Source organism: Morone saxatilis, unplaced genomic scaffold, assembly GCF_004916995.1.
Source record: "Morone saxatilis isolate NCDOM2014 unplaced genomic scaffold, NCSU_SB_2.0 Contig18, whole genome shotgun sequence".
NCBI classification, from domain to species: Eukaryota; Metazoa; Chordata; class Actinopteri; family Moronidae; genus Morone; species Morone saxatilis.
This window is the reverse complement of record NW_023339740.1, coordinates 1,701,817-1,716,407: the sequence shown is the minus strand read 5'-3', so window position 1 is coordinate 1,716,407 and position 14,591 is coordinate 1,701,817. Positions and strand designations below refer to the sequence as shown.

General features: G+C 39.1%; 1 protein-coding gene across 1 annotated transcript in view; it reads left to right on the top strand.

Moving 5' to 3' along the window:
* The window catches only part of nfasca (neurofascin homolog (chicken) a), a gene marked incomplete at its 3' end in the record, with an annotated part of 54,110 nt that extends 41,740 nt beyond the window's left edge, over positions 1-12,370 (top strand). The window contains 5 exon segments of the mRNA XM_035662194.1: positions 671-697; positions 4,393-4,647; positions 5,295-5,417; positions 9,944-10,093; positions 12,242-12,370. Coding sequence (XP_035518087.1) covers positions 671-697; positions 4,393-4,647; positions 5,295-5,417; positions 9,944-10,093; positions 12,242-12,370 — 684 coding nt within the window.
* Positions 12,371-14,591: the final 2,221 nt, after the last annotated feature.

The window sequence follows — 14,591 nt, the reverse complement described above, 5'->3', positions numbered from 1 at the left end:
ACAGATCTTTTGCCATGTAATTACACAATTTCCAGCCTTTTTTGGCTGCATGGGAACTAGGTTGGTTCGATAATGTGTCTACATTGTTAAAGTCTGCTTTTGTGAATCACTGGAACCTGTGTGTGTGAAAGACAGAGAGATAGAAATAGAAAGTGAGAGAGGTCGGAGCCCCTTAGCAAACACAGGCCTCTTTGTTAGGGTATCAGAAGGAGAAAGGACTTCTCTTTCTCTGATGGAAGACATTATCAGCTACATAATGACACACACACACACACACACACACACACAGGGTCTACCAGTGACTTTTGAGGTACATCATGTGCTGTACTGTCAAGAATAACACTTTAGAGGTTGTTTTAAAGGGTTGGTTTACCCAAATTTAGAAAACTTCTAGGGGTACCTAGCCATGCTGGACCATGCTGCATGGTTAGATACCATTAGTTTTATCCGAGTACAGGGTGTCTGCATGTATGATTTTGACAGGTCTTATAATTGATTGGATTAAGTCTTAAATAATCTTAAATTTAACCTGTAGAACCCTGTAGTGATCCTGTAAGTGTTCAATCTGTTGAACCGACCTTGCAGCCTTGTCCCTGTCCTTCTTGTTGTCCCTCTGTCTTTCTTACACCTCTCCCCTCTCTCCCATCTCCCCTTCTTTTTTTGTTGGCAGAAAACTTTACTGATGCTACAGGTCTAGGTAATGGGGAATGAGAAGCACAGTGTGTCTGCCTGTTGCCTTTCCCCACCCACATCCTCCATATCTGTCTCTTTATCTCTTCTTTCTAACACTAAGCAGCAGTGCAGTCCACCTCTGTAGTGTTGTCCCTGTAGCTCACACTGGCAGGCAGCAGGGGGAGTTGCTGCACTAGTTTAACACCATAGGGTTAAGCTTTTACACCCTTGTGGGGTAAAGGGAGGGCTTTAAGGAAACAATGTTTAGCCAAAAATATGGTTATATAAACATTCAGTATGTTTCAGTGCCTGAAATGGGACAGTACTCACCAGCACTGAGTACCACACTTCTGATTTTTGTCCACATATGAGTATCCTTATTTCTTACTGAGTACCGCCACTTCGTATGAGCATGGCTTCACCTGCCACTGAGGTCACCGGTACTGTTTTTCAAGGGGTATACAATAATAGTAGTCTAAATAAATCGGCTTTTTCAGTGACCAATTTCTATCCATTTTTAACACTGACAAAAGATTGAAGCCACGATTCATGATCCAAATCCTGGTATCAGTATACTGAGTGACAGATCTTCTAAAACTCCACGACGACCATGATGACAAAACAATCCTAACTCAAGGTCCACAACTAGCTTTTTCTGGAGCTTTCAACCATATCACACAATCTTTATCAGGGGGCTGATAATCCTTATTATGGGGCTGGGTCTGTTGACATGTTGTGAATAAATGTTCCTTCTTTCCATTAGAAAGAAATGCTATAGTGGTCCCCATGCCACTGTGAGGACCAAGACAGTCTCTGACTGTCTGCCCAAGTGAATGCACAGGGCAGCTGGACTGATAAAGATGGGCACAAACATCACAGTCCTACTTTGTTACAGAAACCTAGGTTTAATCTTACAGACTGACTATCTCCTTCTTAGAATTTGTTTTATGTGGCTATGTGTGTCACTCAGCATGATTTAGGATAGATAATCATAGTTCCTTGTTTTGAGCAAATAATTAATTGGATCTTCACACACATTCAGCTGGGTAAGTTGTGACCATATTTGGGACACTAGATCTTATGTGTCTGTTGTGTTAAATATCCCCTGTAAGGAGGTAACCTTCAGAATTGGTTTGGCATGTACACAGCAACTCCACTTGTACTGCCGATCTTTATCCTTGATTGAGCCTCAGTAAATACTGCTGTGTAAATCATCTAGGTATGCTATATATTATTATATCATGTCAGGGATGAAATGACAACTGCTTAGCTTGCATGTCAACGGATCAATTTCCATGACAATAGGGCAAACTCCATCTGCTGATGAAGACCTGCTGGACCTTGCGGTTGTTTGTCAAATTATTTCCAAGTCAAGAATGAGCTTTTGTGCTTGTAAAAGATCAGCAATGTTGCCAATATATCAATATAACATTGCTGAATGTCAAAAATGATGATTTAAAGAGGATCAATCACATAAGACTGCAACTAATAGTTTTTTTGATTACTGATTGTGTTGTGTCCAATTAAGATTAGTTTAAACTCATTTTAAAATGTCCCAGATTATTATATTTATAATGATATGAAACAGACAAAAGGTCGGAAACTAAGTAAAAACAGAGCAGCTATTGGACTGAACTGCTGTTTACGCGGTTTTTCTTTCTTTTCTCATCTCTCTATCTTTCCTCTGTGTGTATAAGCTGCTGTCCGTCTGCTGCTGTGTGCTGTCAGGGATTGAAGAAGCCCACTCAACATGCTCAGGTCATCATTGGCTTTGAATACAGTTGTTCCGTCTATGATTTACACGTTAAGTGAATGGAATATAGCCCAGTTGTACGGAAATTGAACATATCAGATACATCATATCACATATTTTACACATTCTAAATCTTTGGAATCATTTTCTACTAGATGGTCTTCATGATTAGGACTCACAGCTGCAGTAGAACCACCCTTAAACCTCTGATTTCTGAACCAATCCCTGATGGCGCACCCTTTCAATGCAATCTCACAGCATCACTGCCTCTTCCTGCCACAAAAGACAAGAGTGTTTCTAAAGTATATGAGTCATTGTCACAGTACAATGTCATGATGGCGCTGCTGTTTTGGGAGTGTGTGTGGGATGGGTGGAGATGCACGTTCTTGCATCAGATGGTCAAGACCTGGGAAACCTTTTGATGAATGAATGAGTGACTTGATGAGTGCTGGGGATGACAAATCAGCAGTTGGCTTGCGCTCTCACTTACCGGCTTGATCGTCTTGCTTCTGAGCTTTCTCAAATGTCATGTCGCATTTATCCATTGCATCTGTTCACCTGGTCAGTTGTACATACAGTTCTGGGGGTTTCAGGTAAGATGGCTAGAAGCTTTGGGCTGAATAGACCTCCCTCACTGGGCTAGTGGCTCATAAACACGCTGATGTTTCCACCATCCCGTTCTACTTTCTTTTTCCCTCGCACGGTGGTTTGAGGGCATGCTTGACATCCAACTTGGTGATACAAGCATGCTGGCTGGGGTTGGGGTTGTTGAATGAGGGGAATGTTGTCACTTGCTGGAGATGACCTCAACTTCAAGGTACAGTAAGAGTGAAACCTCACAAGGAGGCAACATAGTGTCTAAAGGTTTGGGCTTTTGTTTACTGTTGTCTAAACAGAAGCAGCCATTCAAGAACTTATTTTAACATTCTAAAATGACTTGAGACCAGATTTCTTTTGTTTAAATTAGTAAAATTATAAGTTAAATCAGGTACTATATAGTCCAACTGGTCAAAAAGACTAAAAACCTGAAAAAGAATTTAACGCTAACTTTCAGTATTTGACAGCTTCAGATTCTTTCACATATTACTAACACATTTTGGTCTGTGCTGAAAAAGTATCAGGGTCTACTACCCAGGCCTAGCACTCAACTGCTGCTGCAACATTTCTAGCAAGCTGATATCTGCATGACAAAAATACTGTAAAACAGATAAAAAGCTTAGCTCATAAGTGATGGTTAAGAATCAGTAAATGTATTACACAATGTCCTCAAGAACGACACAAGTGAGAAACAGATGAGAAACAGATTTGAAACGATGTTAAAATGGAAGCAGTGGAAGTTGAGATATTTTGGCTTTTAGTTTCTAGTATGGGAAAATGCTGGATCCTACATTTCCCATAAAGCAGCCGTTAGTGTCTTTGACCCCAGTTTGTAACCATTGACAGTATATCACACTTATATAGGTATACAGGCATTTGTTATACATTTGTAGTCTTTTGTGGCTCAGTCCAGCTAAATAAGACATTATCTAAGCCTTTCACTTTCCTTAATGAGCTGACATTTCATAGTAAAAGCAGTGCAGAGCCCCTTTTGAATGCAACAAAAATACAAAAATAAGGGTTTTCCAAACCTAGCTCTTATAAAATACAGTGTTCATTTGCACCCTGACAGTCATGTTGTAATAGCTTCATTGGTCCTCTTGGTGGCAGTGGCATCTAAGTCAAAGTGTGTGTGGATCCCAGCAGATATTAAGTAGGAAACACTTATACAGCATTTATTGACTCATGTTGACTTACTCAGGCGTGTGATGTGCACGGTGATGACTGCTGCTTTTTGAGAATTCCATGTGTGTTTTCAGCTCAGGACTTCATTGACTTTCTCTTGTGTGTGTCAGTGTGTGTCCACCTGTCTGATGTTCCTGCTGCCTTGTCTTTAACCCTTTGCTCTCTCCCACCTCCTTCCCTTGTAGTCGAGCTTACCGATGCATCCGTGACTTCAGCTTTCACTCCTACTCCTCCTCCTCTCGCTTCTCTTCCTCCTACTACCATCGCTCCTACAACCATTAGTACCTCAGCTTCTACCACTCCTACAACTACGACTTCTCCTCCTACTACTACTACTACTACTACTACTACTACTCCTACCACCACTACAACTGAGGCGACCACTACCACCACACCTCCTGTGCTGGTCACCACCAAGCATACCGATCAGAATGTGTTGGGTACATGCTGCTGTCCCATTGTGGTTTTTACTATCCTTCTAGTGTTTTTAGTTGTCCATGAATGGCACTTCATGGATATCAAAAGATGATTGCCTTCTCCCACCTGACGAAATAGGAAACTACATGAAGGCTGCATCCCGATAAGCTGCTCCATACCTGCTGTACAAAAAGTGGGGAATTACTTCAGAATATTGGGATGTAGCCAGCAACTATCCTCCTGGTCAGGAAGTGAGAATCCAACCTTTTTTTTTATTTTGTTCTGAGTACCCTTCAACACCTTAGAGTGATGAGGGTTGCCTATTTCACCTGATAAGGATTGTGATATTGGCCTTTTGAGGGTTTTTTAGGTTCAGTTAGCATTGGAGTCCACTCTAAACTATTTGTAAGCATTGCAGCTTAGTGTTTCATGAATTGAAAAATCCTCTGGAATTATCTTGTGGGTGAATTTTCTGTCCATGAACACATTAAATTTACTTCTAGTTTTGAGCGTACCATTAAATTGATCATTCGACTTCCTTAGTGCTAGCACCATGCGTAGGTCTAAATTAAGCCCTGTGTGTGGTTGTTGTAACTGTGCCCTCTCCCCCTTGCCCCTGACCTTTAACCCTTTACCCCTGACCCCCCCCCCCCCCCCTTCCCTTATGTAGTGGTCCCTGGGCGGGAGATCTGGAATCTGACGGTGGAGCCTAACAGTAACTACGCTAACGTCAGCTGGAGACACAACTTCCCGGCCGGCAGCAGCGAGTTTGTGCTAGAGTTCACACTGGACAGTAAGAAACCAGCCCAAGCCCAACTTGAGCTATGGAAACCTAAAGCTAGATCTTAACTTAATTATTAGAGCAAAACAACCAGAGCAGTGGTGTTAGAAGATGATAATAAGTACAAAGAGAGCTTGCAAAATATATGTATCAAAATATATCTAAAGGTAATGAAATTATCGAGACACTATATAAGAATATAGTTGACCCTTCAATTTAATCTGAGGTTTAAGACTTGACCAGCTATCATTTTAAAGCTGCACCTAGTATCTTTTATATGAACAATGGGTCAGATGACTATGTATAGCTTTTAGCAATTAACCCACAGTTTATAGCTTAGCTTAGCTTAGCTTAGCTTAGCTTAGCTTATAGGGGAGTTTTGTTTCCAAAGGGGCAAACACAACTTGAATGTAAAGATGTAAAAAATTGAATGCAACTTTAAAAGGCCTGATATTGTATAATTCCACATTTAGCTACTTAAACAAAATCCAAAATTTGACAAAGACTAGATTTGTTTAATCCTTTTCACATGAGCCTTAGCTTACCTAAGGTGTTAAGTGCTGGGGGTTAGAGAAATGCCTCGATGTCTCTTAAATTCATCTTTATTTACGGAAATCCCCAATAGACGGATATTCATTCCACTTAGCAGCAGAATTTTCAATACAATTACCCCCATAAAGTATGATTCAATTGTCTTCTCATTAAATAAATATTGCCTTATTCTCATATAAACAATTTCAGTTACACCTCAATGTCAGGTTTTTGGTACCTGAGAAATTCCTTGCTCAAGAGTTTTGCTGAAATGTGTCCTTGTCAAAGCAACCTTAATGGAGAGCTTTATTAGGCAACCATTCGCCCATTCGCTGACAAGACAAATAAGTAATAGAGAGAACAAGCTGATGTGTGAAGAGTATAAAGGGCATGAAATAAAAGGGAATGTGAGGACATTAGTTAAAAGAAAATATCTTTTTGGTGTTACGTTTTTAAATAAAACAGAGATAACCTAACTACAGCAGAGGCTGCTGCTATGTTCAACCTTTTTATTTAAGGATGTGATATTTGTACCTTACTGCTGACGTCTTAATTTGCACCTTGTTAGGAAAGTACAACATATCAGTCTGTCTTTTTCTCTTGCACTCTTTCTATCTCTCTTTGGTCTTTATTTGTTGGAAAATGTTGATCATCATCATGTGACTTCCTGTTCAGTGCACCATCACGATGGTTTCTGTTCAACACACTGCCTGGCTTTGAATGGCTCTTGTTTGACCAGCGCTCTGAATGGGCTGTTCATCTTGTTCTCTCGTAATTGCTGTTTGAATGTGTCACTTTTCTGGCAATCCACGCTTCTATAATCACTTGTTTTTGCTTTTGATTTGGGTGTGAAGCACTCTTAAAGCTTGCTTTATAAAAACACATCATCCCTCCTTTTCTGGAATCCCAGAGCTGGTTGAGATTGGATAGTGTGGCGCTAGACTCTCATATTGCTTTCTGCCAATTCAACAGTCTGTGATCTTTGATCAAGAAGAAGAAGGGAGGATGTATTTTTCATGTACTTTGGCAGTGGCTTTAATTCTTAATGATGTCTGAATGTGAATAGATAGAGAAATGGACAGAGGGAGGGGAGGAGAGGGGGATGATGAGACTGATCTAATGGTCTCCACCCCTCCCACCCATCCCCTGTCCTCCAAGGTCAAATCTGAAAGCTTTGACTTTAAGGAAGAGTGGCAGGGAGCCCCTGACACTCCCTCCAACTCCTATAATCCTGCTGTCATCCTCCCCTTGTCTTTCTGACCGTGACTCAGGAGTCTTTGCATGTCTGTCAGAGGAGGGTTTAGGTGGAGGATGACTCTTTGGTGGCATAAGAGAGTAAAACTGGGAAAAGTAACTAAAAATCTTGCAAAAGGGAATAACAAGGGAATAATGGTGAGGGCACAAGTGCTATACTTTTTTACATGAAAATGCAGCTACATATTTCTATTTCAACTTGTTATCACAAAATTCTTTTGAAAACTGTCAATGTCTACAGATAACTTGCAGTAAAAGTGAGAGGAGGTGCTGCTTAAATTAAAGTATAACCATAGTGGTTTGACTTTTCACATGATAATGACGTAAAAATGGCAGGACCACTTTGTAGTTCAGTACTGTCATATACATACTTTAAAGATGGATTAGGGTTAGCTTAATGTTCATATTTATGTGGCCACAATTTGCATTTTAAAAGATACAGTAGACTTATTATATAATCCAGGAAATGTTGTACAGTCCTGTAAATGATCACATAGTGGCCACAGCATTTATTTTACCACAGCATTTATTTACAGAGAGCTGTGCCGTTATTTGAATCAGGTGAAATACTGCAGACAGGCCTTTATTCCTTTGTTTTATAAATTAAACATTTTAAACATATTTTAGTAGACTGCTTGTTGTTAATGGAAACTGAACACTTCCTCCATGTTTAATTGTAATCTTGGTAAATTTAGGACAAAGCACATTTCCATAACCCAAATCCACTGGAACAGTTGCTTTTATAAACACCTACCATTAGTCTCGCGATAACAACTAAGTGGTTACTTGAACCAGCAACAAAAATACATGCCATTACCAGGATGTATCCCTCCCCGGCAAGGCAACACTGTCCATGGAAACACAAAGATATACCAAAAAGAATTTAGTAGACAGATGATACCCACCACCAAGCCAACATTTATATTTGGGGTCCATGTGGGTATTAGATGGGCTGAAAAATGGGCCATATATACGTCTATAAAGGCCCCATGTCATGGGCTTTATGCAGGATTACACTGAGGCCCAAGTGGGCATTCTGCATTTACCATTAGTGACCCAACTAGGTCCCACAAAAGGGAGCCCACATGGGTTCGCCCTACTTAGCTGACCCAAGTGGGCCCCAGATAAGATGCCCATTTTGGCCCCCAAACCCACTTGGTACTCCTGTGGGGCCCACATATGTTGGCTTGACAGATGGCCAAAACTCCAATTATAGTTTCTGTGTCCACATAGTTGCTTGTGAGTCTAAACTACCATAAACGCTGAATGTATTATGTGGAGTACAGGTAAATTTCTGTTTTTACCCTGCCTTTAAATGCAGGCTTTTATTTAAAAATGAACCCTGTTCTTCTGTTTCATAAACAGAAAATCAATTTGCTTATCAGGAAATGGTGATGCAATAGGCAATTTCTTGAAACATGATAGTGGAACATATTAGAAGGAGGACTGTCAAATGAGTTACATCCTACCTTATATCAAAATATTTGCTCATGGGAATTTTTTTTTACTTTTTGCCTAAATGTTTTTCTTTTCTTGAACCATCCAGAAACCCCAGAGTAATCATCAGTAATTATGGAAATGTTAAAATGGGGTTTAAAATGTGTCACAGTACACAGAGAGAAAAGAAGCCACATTCACCTTTTTGCACCAATTGCAATTCTGCTCTTTTCACAAAATATTGTGAAAATACATTAAAAATGCACACTTGTGTTAGTCACAAGCTACAGCAAGACTGCAGATCGTAAGTGATATACACTGTGGTAATATCTCTGCAGCATCAATATAGCAACATTTGGGATTGATCAAGTGAAAGTCTGAAAAAATATATAATTCTCAGTCTCAGTAACCTTAAAATAATACAGATGGTTTTGCATTTGTAATACTAAACATCAGCCTTTCTTATAGTACTTCAATGATTATGTAAAAAAGGACTGGCATGTCTTCTCTTGTGTCTGCATTAGATGTTTTGTTTGGCTGGTTCAAGGACTGGTATTAATAGCATGGCTTTGAGTTCTGTTGGATGACATCAACCGTATGAAATGGTTGATAGCATGGTGCATGACACCACCACCTCGTGCTGCCCTTCCCTCTCACTGCAACCCCAGAGTCATGCTCAGAGCTCGGCCATGTCATGACCACATGACCAGCACGTCTTTCCACCGGAAAGACGCAGGTTGTTGTCGCTGTTCTCTTGTGTTTGACCTTGTGGAGATAAGTGTGGGCCTGTAAATAATTGAGACAAACAATGCCTTGCCACTGTGGAACTCTGATGTTACCTTAGAACAAAGAAAGTTGTGTAATTATCACTTTCAATTCTACCTGAACAATTCATGTAACAGTTTAATTGTGATTTTGCCTGAAGGAACACCTGCTCCTTGTGCCTCTCTTCTTCTCCACTCCCCATTTTTAGATGAGTTTTCTCTGGAGAATTATGCCCTTGAGAGAAAATTTAGTTTCAGAGCCAAAAAAGGAAAATGAACCAGAATGTGAGCTTCAAAGAGTTGCAGCTCATACATGTTGGGTGTAATAGCTAGAAGTATTAAAGTACATCATATGTATGCTTTTATACTGTAATAAGGTGAATGAAGCCTTATGATGGGCGTGGGCACTGCATTGTTATCAGTCTCAATTCAGTTCAGTAACCCTGCCATCACTCAGAGAAATCGTAACTTTTGCTAGCAAGCACAGCTGTTAGTGTGGAATGAAGGTCACACCCCCTGGAGTGTGATTGGCCCCTTTCTTGTGTCTCCAAGGCGACAAGACGGTGAAAGTTGTACCGGTGAAACAACAGCCCCCCATTACAGTGGCGGATCTGATCGCAGGCGCCAAGTACCATCTGAGGGTTTACTCCCATGAGCTCAACAGCGTCAGCAGCAAATCTGTCACCTTTAAGACCAAAGCAGGTGAGGCCCCACCTGGCCAGGTGGAACCGGGTTTCCAGCCAGGTGGGCTACTCTGGTTGCAAGTCCGTCAGTAGTAGTATCTACGGTAACTCAGTCAACGCTGGGTGAGTTATTATGGTTTGTTTTCAATACCATGCATGTTCTTCCAAAGGTAAACCAAAGTGAGTCACTGAGACTTTTCAACCCTCTATATACGGATGCGATCAGACTTGAACTTGGTTGTCCTTATGAGCAGTATCTAATTTATGAGTGGAAGTAAAAGTTACATTTTGGTGAGATGGACCTTTTATATTCAGACTCTGTGTGTGACTTTCTAGACAACTCATATGTTCACATCTTCACAAGTAAATGCTCATAAATTGTTTACATGACAAGAAAATGTACACTTTGATTAGTTTGTATAGACATGTATATAACATAACCATAACCATATTAATAACCTACATAAACTGTAGTGCCGCTTAAAATTTGTATGATTTTTAGACTTTATTTTTAAAGAATAACTTTATAACAGATTTATTCAAATATATTCAAATTATCATGATTACCTAGGTCTTTCTGTCCAAAATGCACATGGAAGGGTACAACATATAGAAGTATAATTCTAAGCCTCATAAAATAACTATAACAATACAGAACAACATTAGACAGTGAGTGTGGACAGAATGGTTTGAGCTTCTGGAGGTTAAAGAGTTAGCTCCATTAGCTTACTGGTTCAAGGAACTGTGAAAGTGAAATTACTCACCAAGATTCATGATTTCTGTTGAAAACTTAACTTTTTGAGATTAAGTGATTTAGTGGTGGCACTGAATGCTCAAAACTCTTAAATAAGTCACCAAAAGACTAAATTAATTATATGTATCAGTAACTGTACTGTTAGCCTCCTAAAATTAAAAATGTTTATTCCACACAGGTAGGATGACTGTTACACTGCACGTTTAAAAAATACAAGTTATAATGGGTATTAATTGTCCAATAGTTATAGGCCTCCAAAATGGACACCAAATGTACAAAAAAAATCAGTTTTAGCTAACTGGCTATAGAGTGCTGCAGGAATGAGTCCTAAAACCCGGAGATGAGTTTTTCATTTTTATACCTAGTTCCTAGTTCGCTCTCCTTGAGGTAAATGGGTTTTTTGAATAGATTTTTGGTAAATGCCTGAAATAACACAGATTTTAATGTTTTGTCCAATGACAAAATACGTCAGTAAGTACTCCACCTATGAATTTTCAAGCTTTTACTTAAAAAAGGCAGTTGCTAACAAGAGACTTAAGGAGACTACTGAGGTTGTCGGTTACACGATGAAAACTTCTGATCCGATTTATGCTTTAAAAAACATAGGCTAAATGTGGTGTTTGTGTAGATTATCTTGCTGGATTAAAGGTGTAAGTATCATAAACCACAGCTAGAGCTCAAAAAGCTTATTTTCTGAGATAATCCAAAATCCAATGGAACAATCTCATTGTCTTTTTGTCGACGGAACGAGGATGATGCCTAAAATACATCATCCCTGTAGCACTCTGTTAGGACAGTGGGAGTTTCCTATCTGGGTCCTATCACACATTGACAAGACTGTTCTGCTTGGAAAGTGGTATTTTTCTAATGAAGAGATTAGCTTTCTTTGTCTGATCTGGCATGTCAGACCTCTTATAATTGGGCCTCCAGTTTTGATTAGAATCTTTTATCCTTTTATGGAATATTATAAATGTTGCTGTCATCATTTGTTCAAATTCAGTGCTAATATTTATACAAATCTCAGAGTAAAAATTTCTGGCAGCTTTCAGAATTTGTATTCTTTCAGATTGTGCGGAAATCTTTCTGTGTGTATTGGAAGTGACAATTACTTTCACACCACACACCTCCATCTCCCACGCTTTCCTGATTAAAATTCACACACTGTGTTATGGAAAAGAGGACAAACACCTTATTGTTATGGATGGAATTATTTTTACAAAATCATCCTGGATGTGGGCTCGGAGGCATACAATGATATGTTGGTTCTGAGTTGTTGACTTCTGCAGAGCGCTCTGGGATGAAAACAGATTGTCTGATGCCTTAGCTGTGACTCACCATGGTCCAGAAAAACACTCACTGTTTCCACTCTTCTCTCACTCTCCTGTCCCACCCTTTGTCTGCGTGTGTCTCCAGCCTATATAGACCAGGTAGACATAGCCACTCAAGGCTGGTTCATTGGCTTGATGTGTGCCATCGCCCTCATCATACTGATCCTCCTCATCGTCTGCTTCATCAAGAGGAGTCGCGGGGGCAAGTACCCAGGTAAGTCCTGACGCTGTGTTTAATAACCATTATAGCAGTGGTTCTCAAAGTGGAGTCGCCAAAGCTTCACAGGAGATCACAAGGCCTTCTTGATTTTAAGACGTGTAAGAAAACTAAAAAAATATGCACAGTAGACCTATATCTCAGTATTTAACTTTGCTTTTTTACTTCTGTGAAGAAAAGTAAATGCAAAGTAAAGCAAATTGTCTAATAGAACAATGGCCAAGCATAAAAAAGAAGCCTATTAAGTATAAATGATTGTTAAAAATGATTTTAAGAAAGACATAATACAGACAGAAAATTGTATAAAATGTCCCATAAACAGGAAATAATCTCCTGTAAATAGTTTTACACAAACTTCTTGCAGTTACTGAGTTCACTATCTGGGTTCATTGTACAGTTTTGAATATAACAGGAAATATCCATAAAATATATCCCTGAGTCAGAGGTCGTCAGTTTAATAAATGACAGAACAAGGGCCCTTTAAGAAGGAGATTGGGAATCACTGCATTAGAGGGCCAGTGTTAGCCCCATGAAGCCATCTGGTCAATAGAGCAGCAAAGTGGAAGGAGCCACTGAAATATTTTTCCCACTGTAAATTTACAAGGTAATTTAATTTTACAACTCAGGGTTATATAATTAACTTAAGGTTACGGTTCCCTTTATGCCACTCGTAAAGACAAAAACAAAGAATATGTATACAAAAATGGTATACAGTAAATTTGTTTGTCATAAAAATTATACATACATTGTTTTATTTTAATAATAAACACAATGAGACACAGAAACACAGGAGAGAGATAGTTTACCAATAGGCTATGTATGGGTTATGTCATGGCAACTGGATATGAAAACTGCATTTCAATTTTACTTCTTTTTTTAATATTATTTTTACTGACATTTTTATACCACAGAACGATCTGTACCCATGCCATGGACTTGCCCAAACATGCTCACACACGCACACACAGCCGAGGGAAGGGATCCCAGTAACCCAAGTGTCCAGGGCACAAAAGTTTACAAGGACACATATCATCCACAAGAAATCATCAATTGCAATCTATCAATAGTGCACACTGACTATAGCTTTTCATATATAAAGCTATAGTCAGATATAGTCAAAAGAGGCTTTCTGTCGCAATTTCTCCATGTAAATAACTGAACAAAACATCCCACTGTATTCATTGAACTGTTAAAAGAAAAAGCTATAACCCAGAGTGAATTGATTTAGTTTACTGAATTTATCAAAAAAGGTTTTACAAAACTCAAGCTCTAACTTCTGTCTGCCATTAGCAGAGCAGGATTCTTAGCTGTCTTCTCCTAAACCACAGTGTCTATTTAAAAAGTCTGTGAAAAAAACAGGTTCTCTGCCTTCTCCTAGTGCTATTAATGGCATTTGCAAGAATCCACCTGAATGAAAACAACCAATCAGAACCAAGAAAGATAGTTGATTATTGAGTCTTATTGAGAAAAAAAAGATTTTTTAACTATCTTCAAGCATCTAACCCAAAGCATCTTTATATCTTTCTTGGCTCTGATTGGTTGTTTTTCGTTCAGGCCCGGTTGATTCTTTCAAATGCCATTAGGAGCACTAGGAGGAACCTGATTTTTCACAGATTATCTGTCTCATGTTCTACTGTCAGGATACAGTTTCAGCAAATATGACAAAAGTTATTTTTTATGAAAGTTACCTGCTGCAGCTTTAATATAAATTGTATAAAGTTGCATTTTTCAGTCTCACTTATAAATTAGTTTTTAGGAAAAATGTCTATTATGCTGTAACAACTACAAAACAAAACCCACATGCAACCAATACTGATTTTCCTTCCTGTACTGTATTCTGCCAGTATGGATGTGAAATAGGTCTTAAAGTATTGCTCCATATGTTGTTTTTGTCCTTTTATATGCCACTGTAACCGGTGCTAAAAAGCTGTTACTGTTGCAGTTTTTTTTTGGAGCGAAACTTTAATATGCTAGCTGTATTAGTGAGGAGTATTTTAATGTTAGTACTTCTATTTTTAACTGTGGAAGTGCAGGAACCTGTGTGGCTGCTCAGAAGGAAAACAAGACCAATATTTTAAATGTCAGCTTCAGTTTTTAATCAACTGGCACAGGAAAATAAAAACTACAGGTCATCAAAGTGCTAAAGAAAAACAGCAACTGGCTGCTATTCACAAGTGCCCTTACACTACATGACAGTTAGGATGCTTGACAGATCACA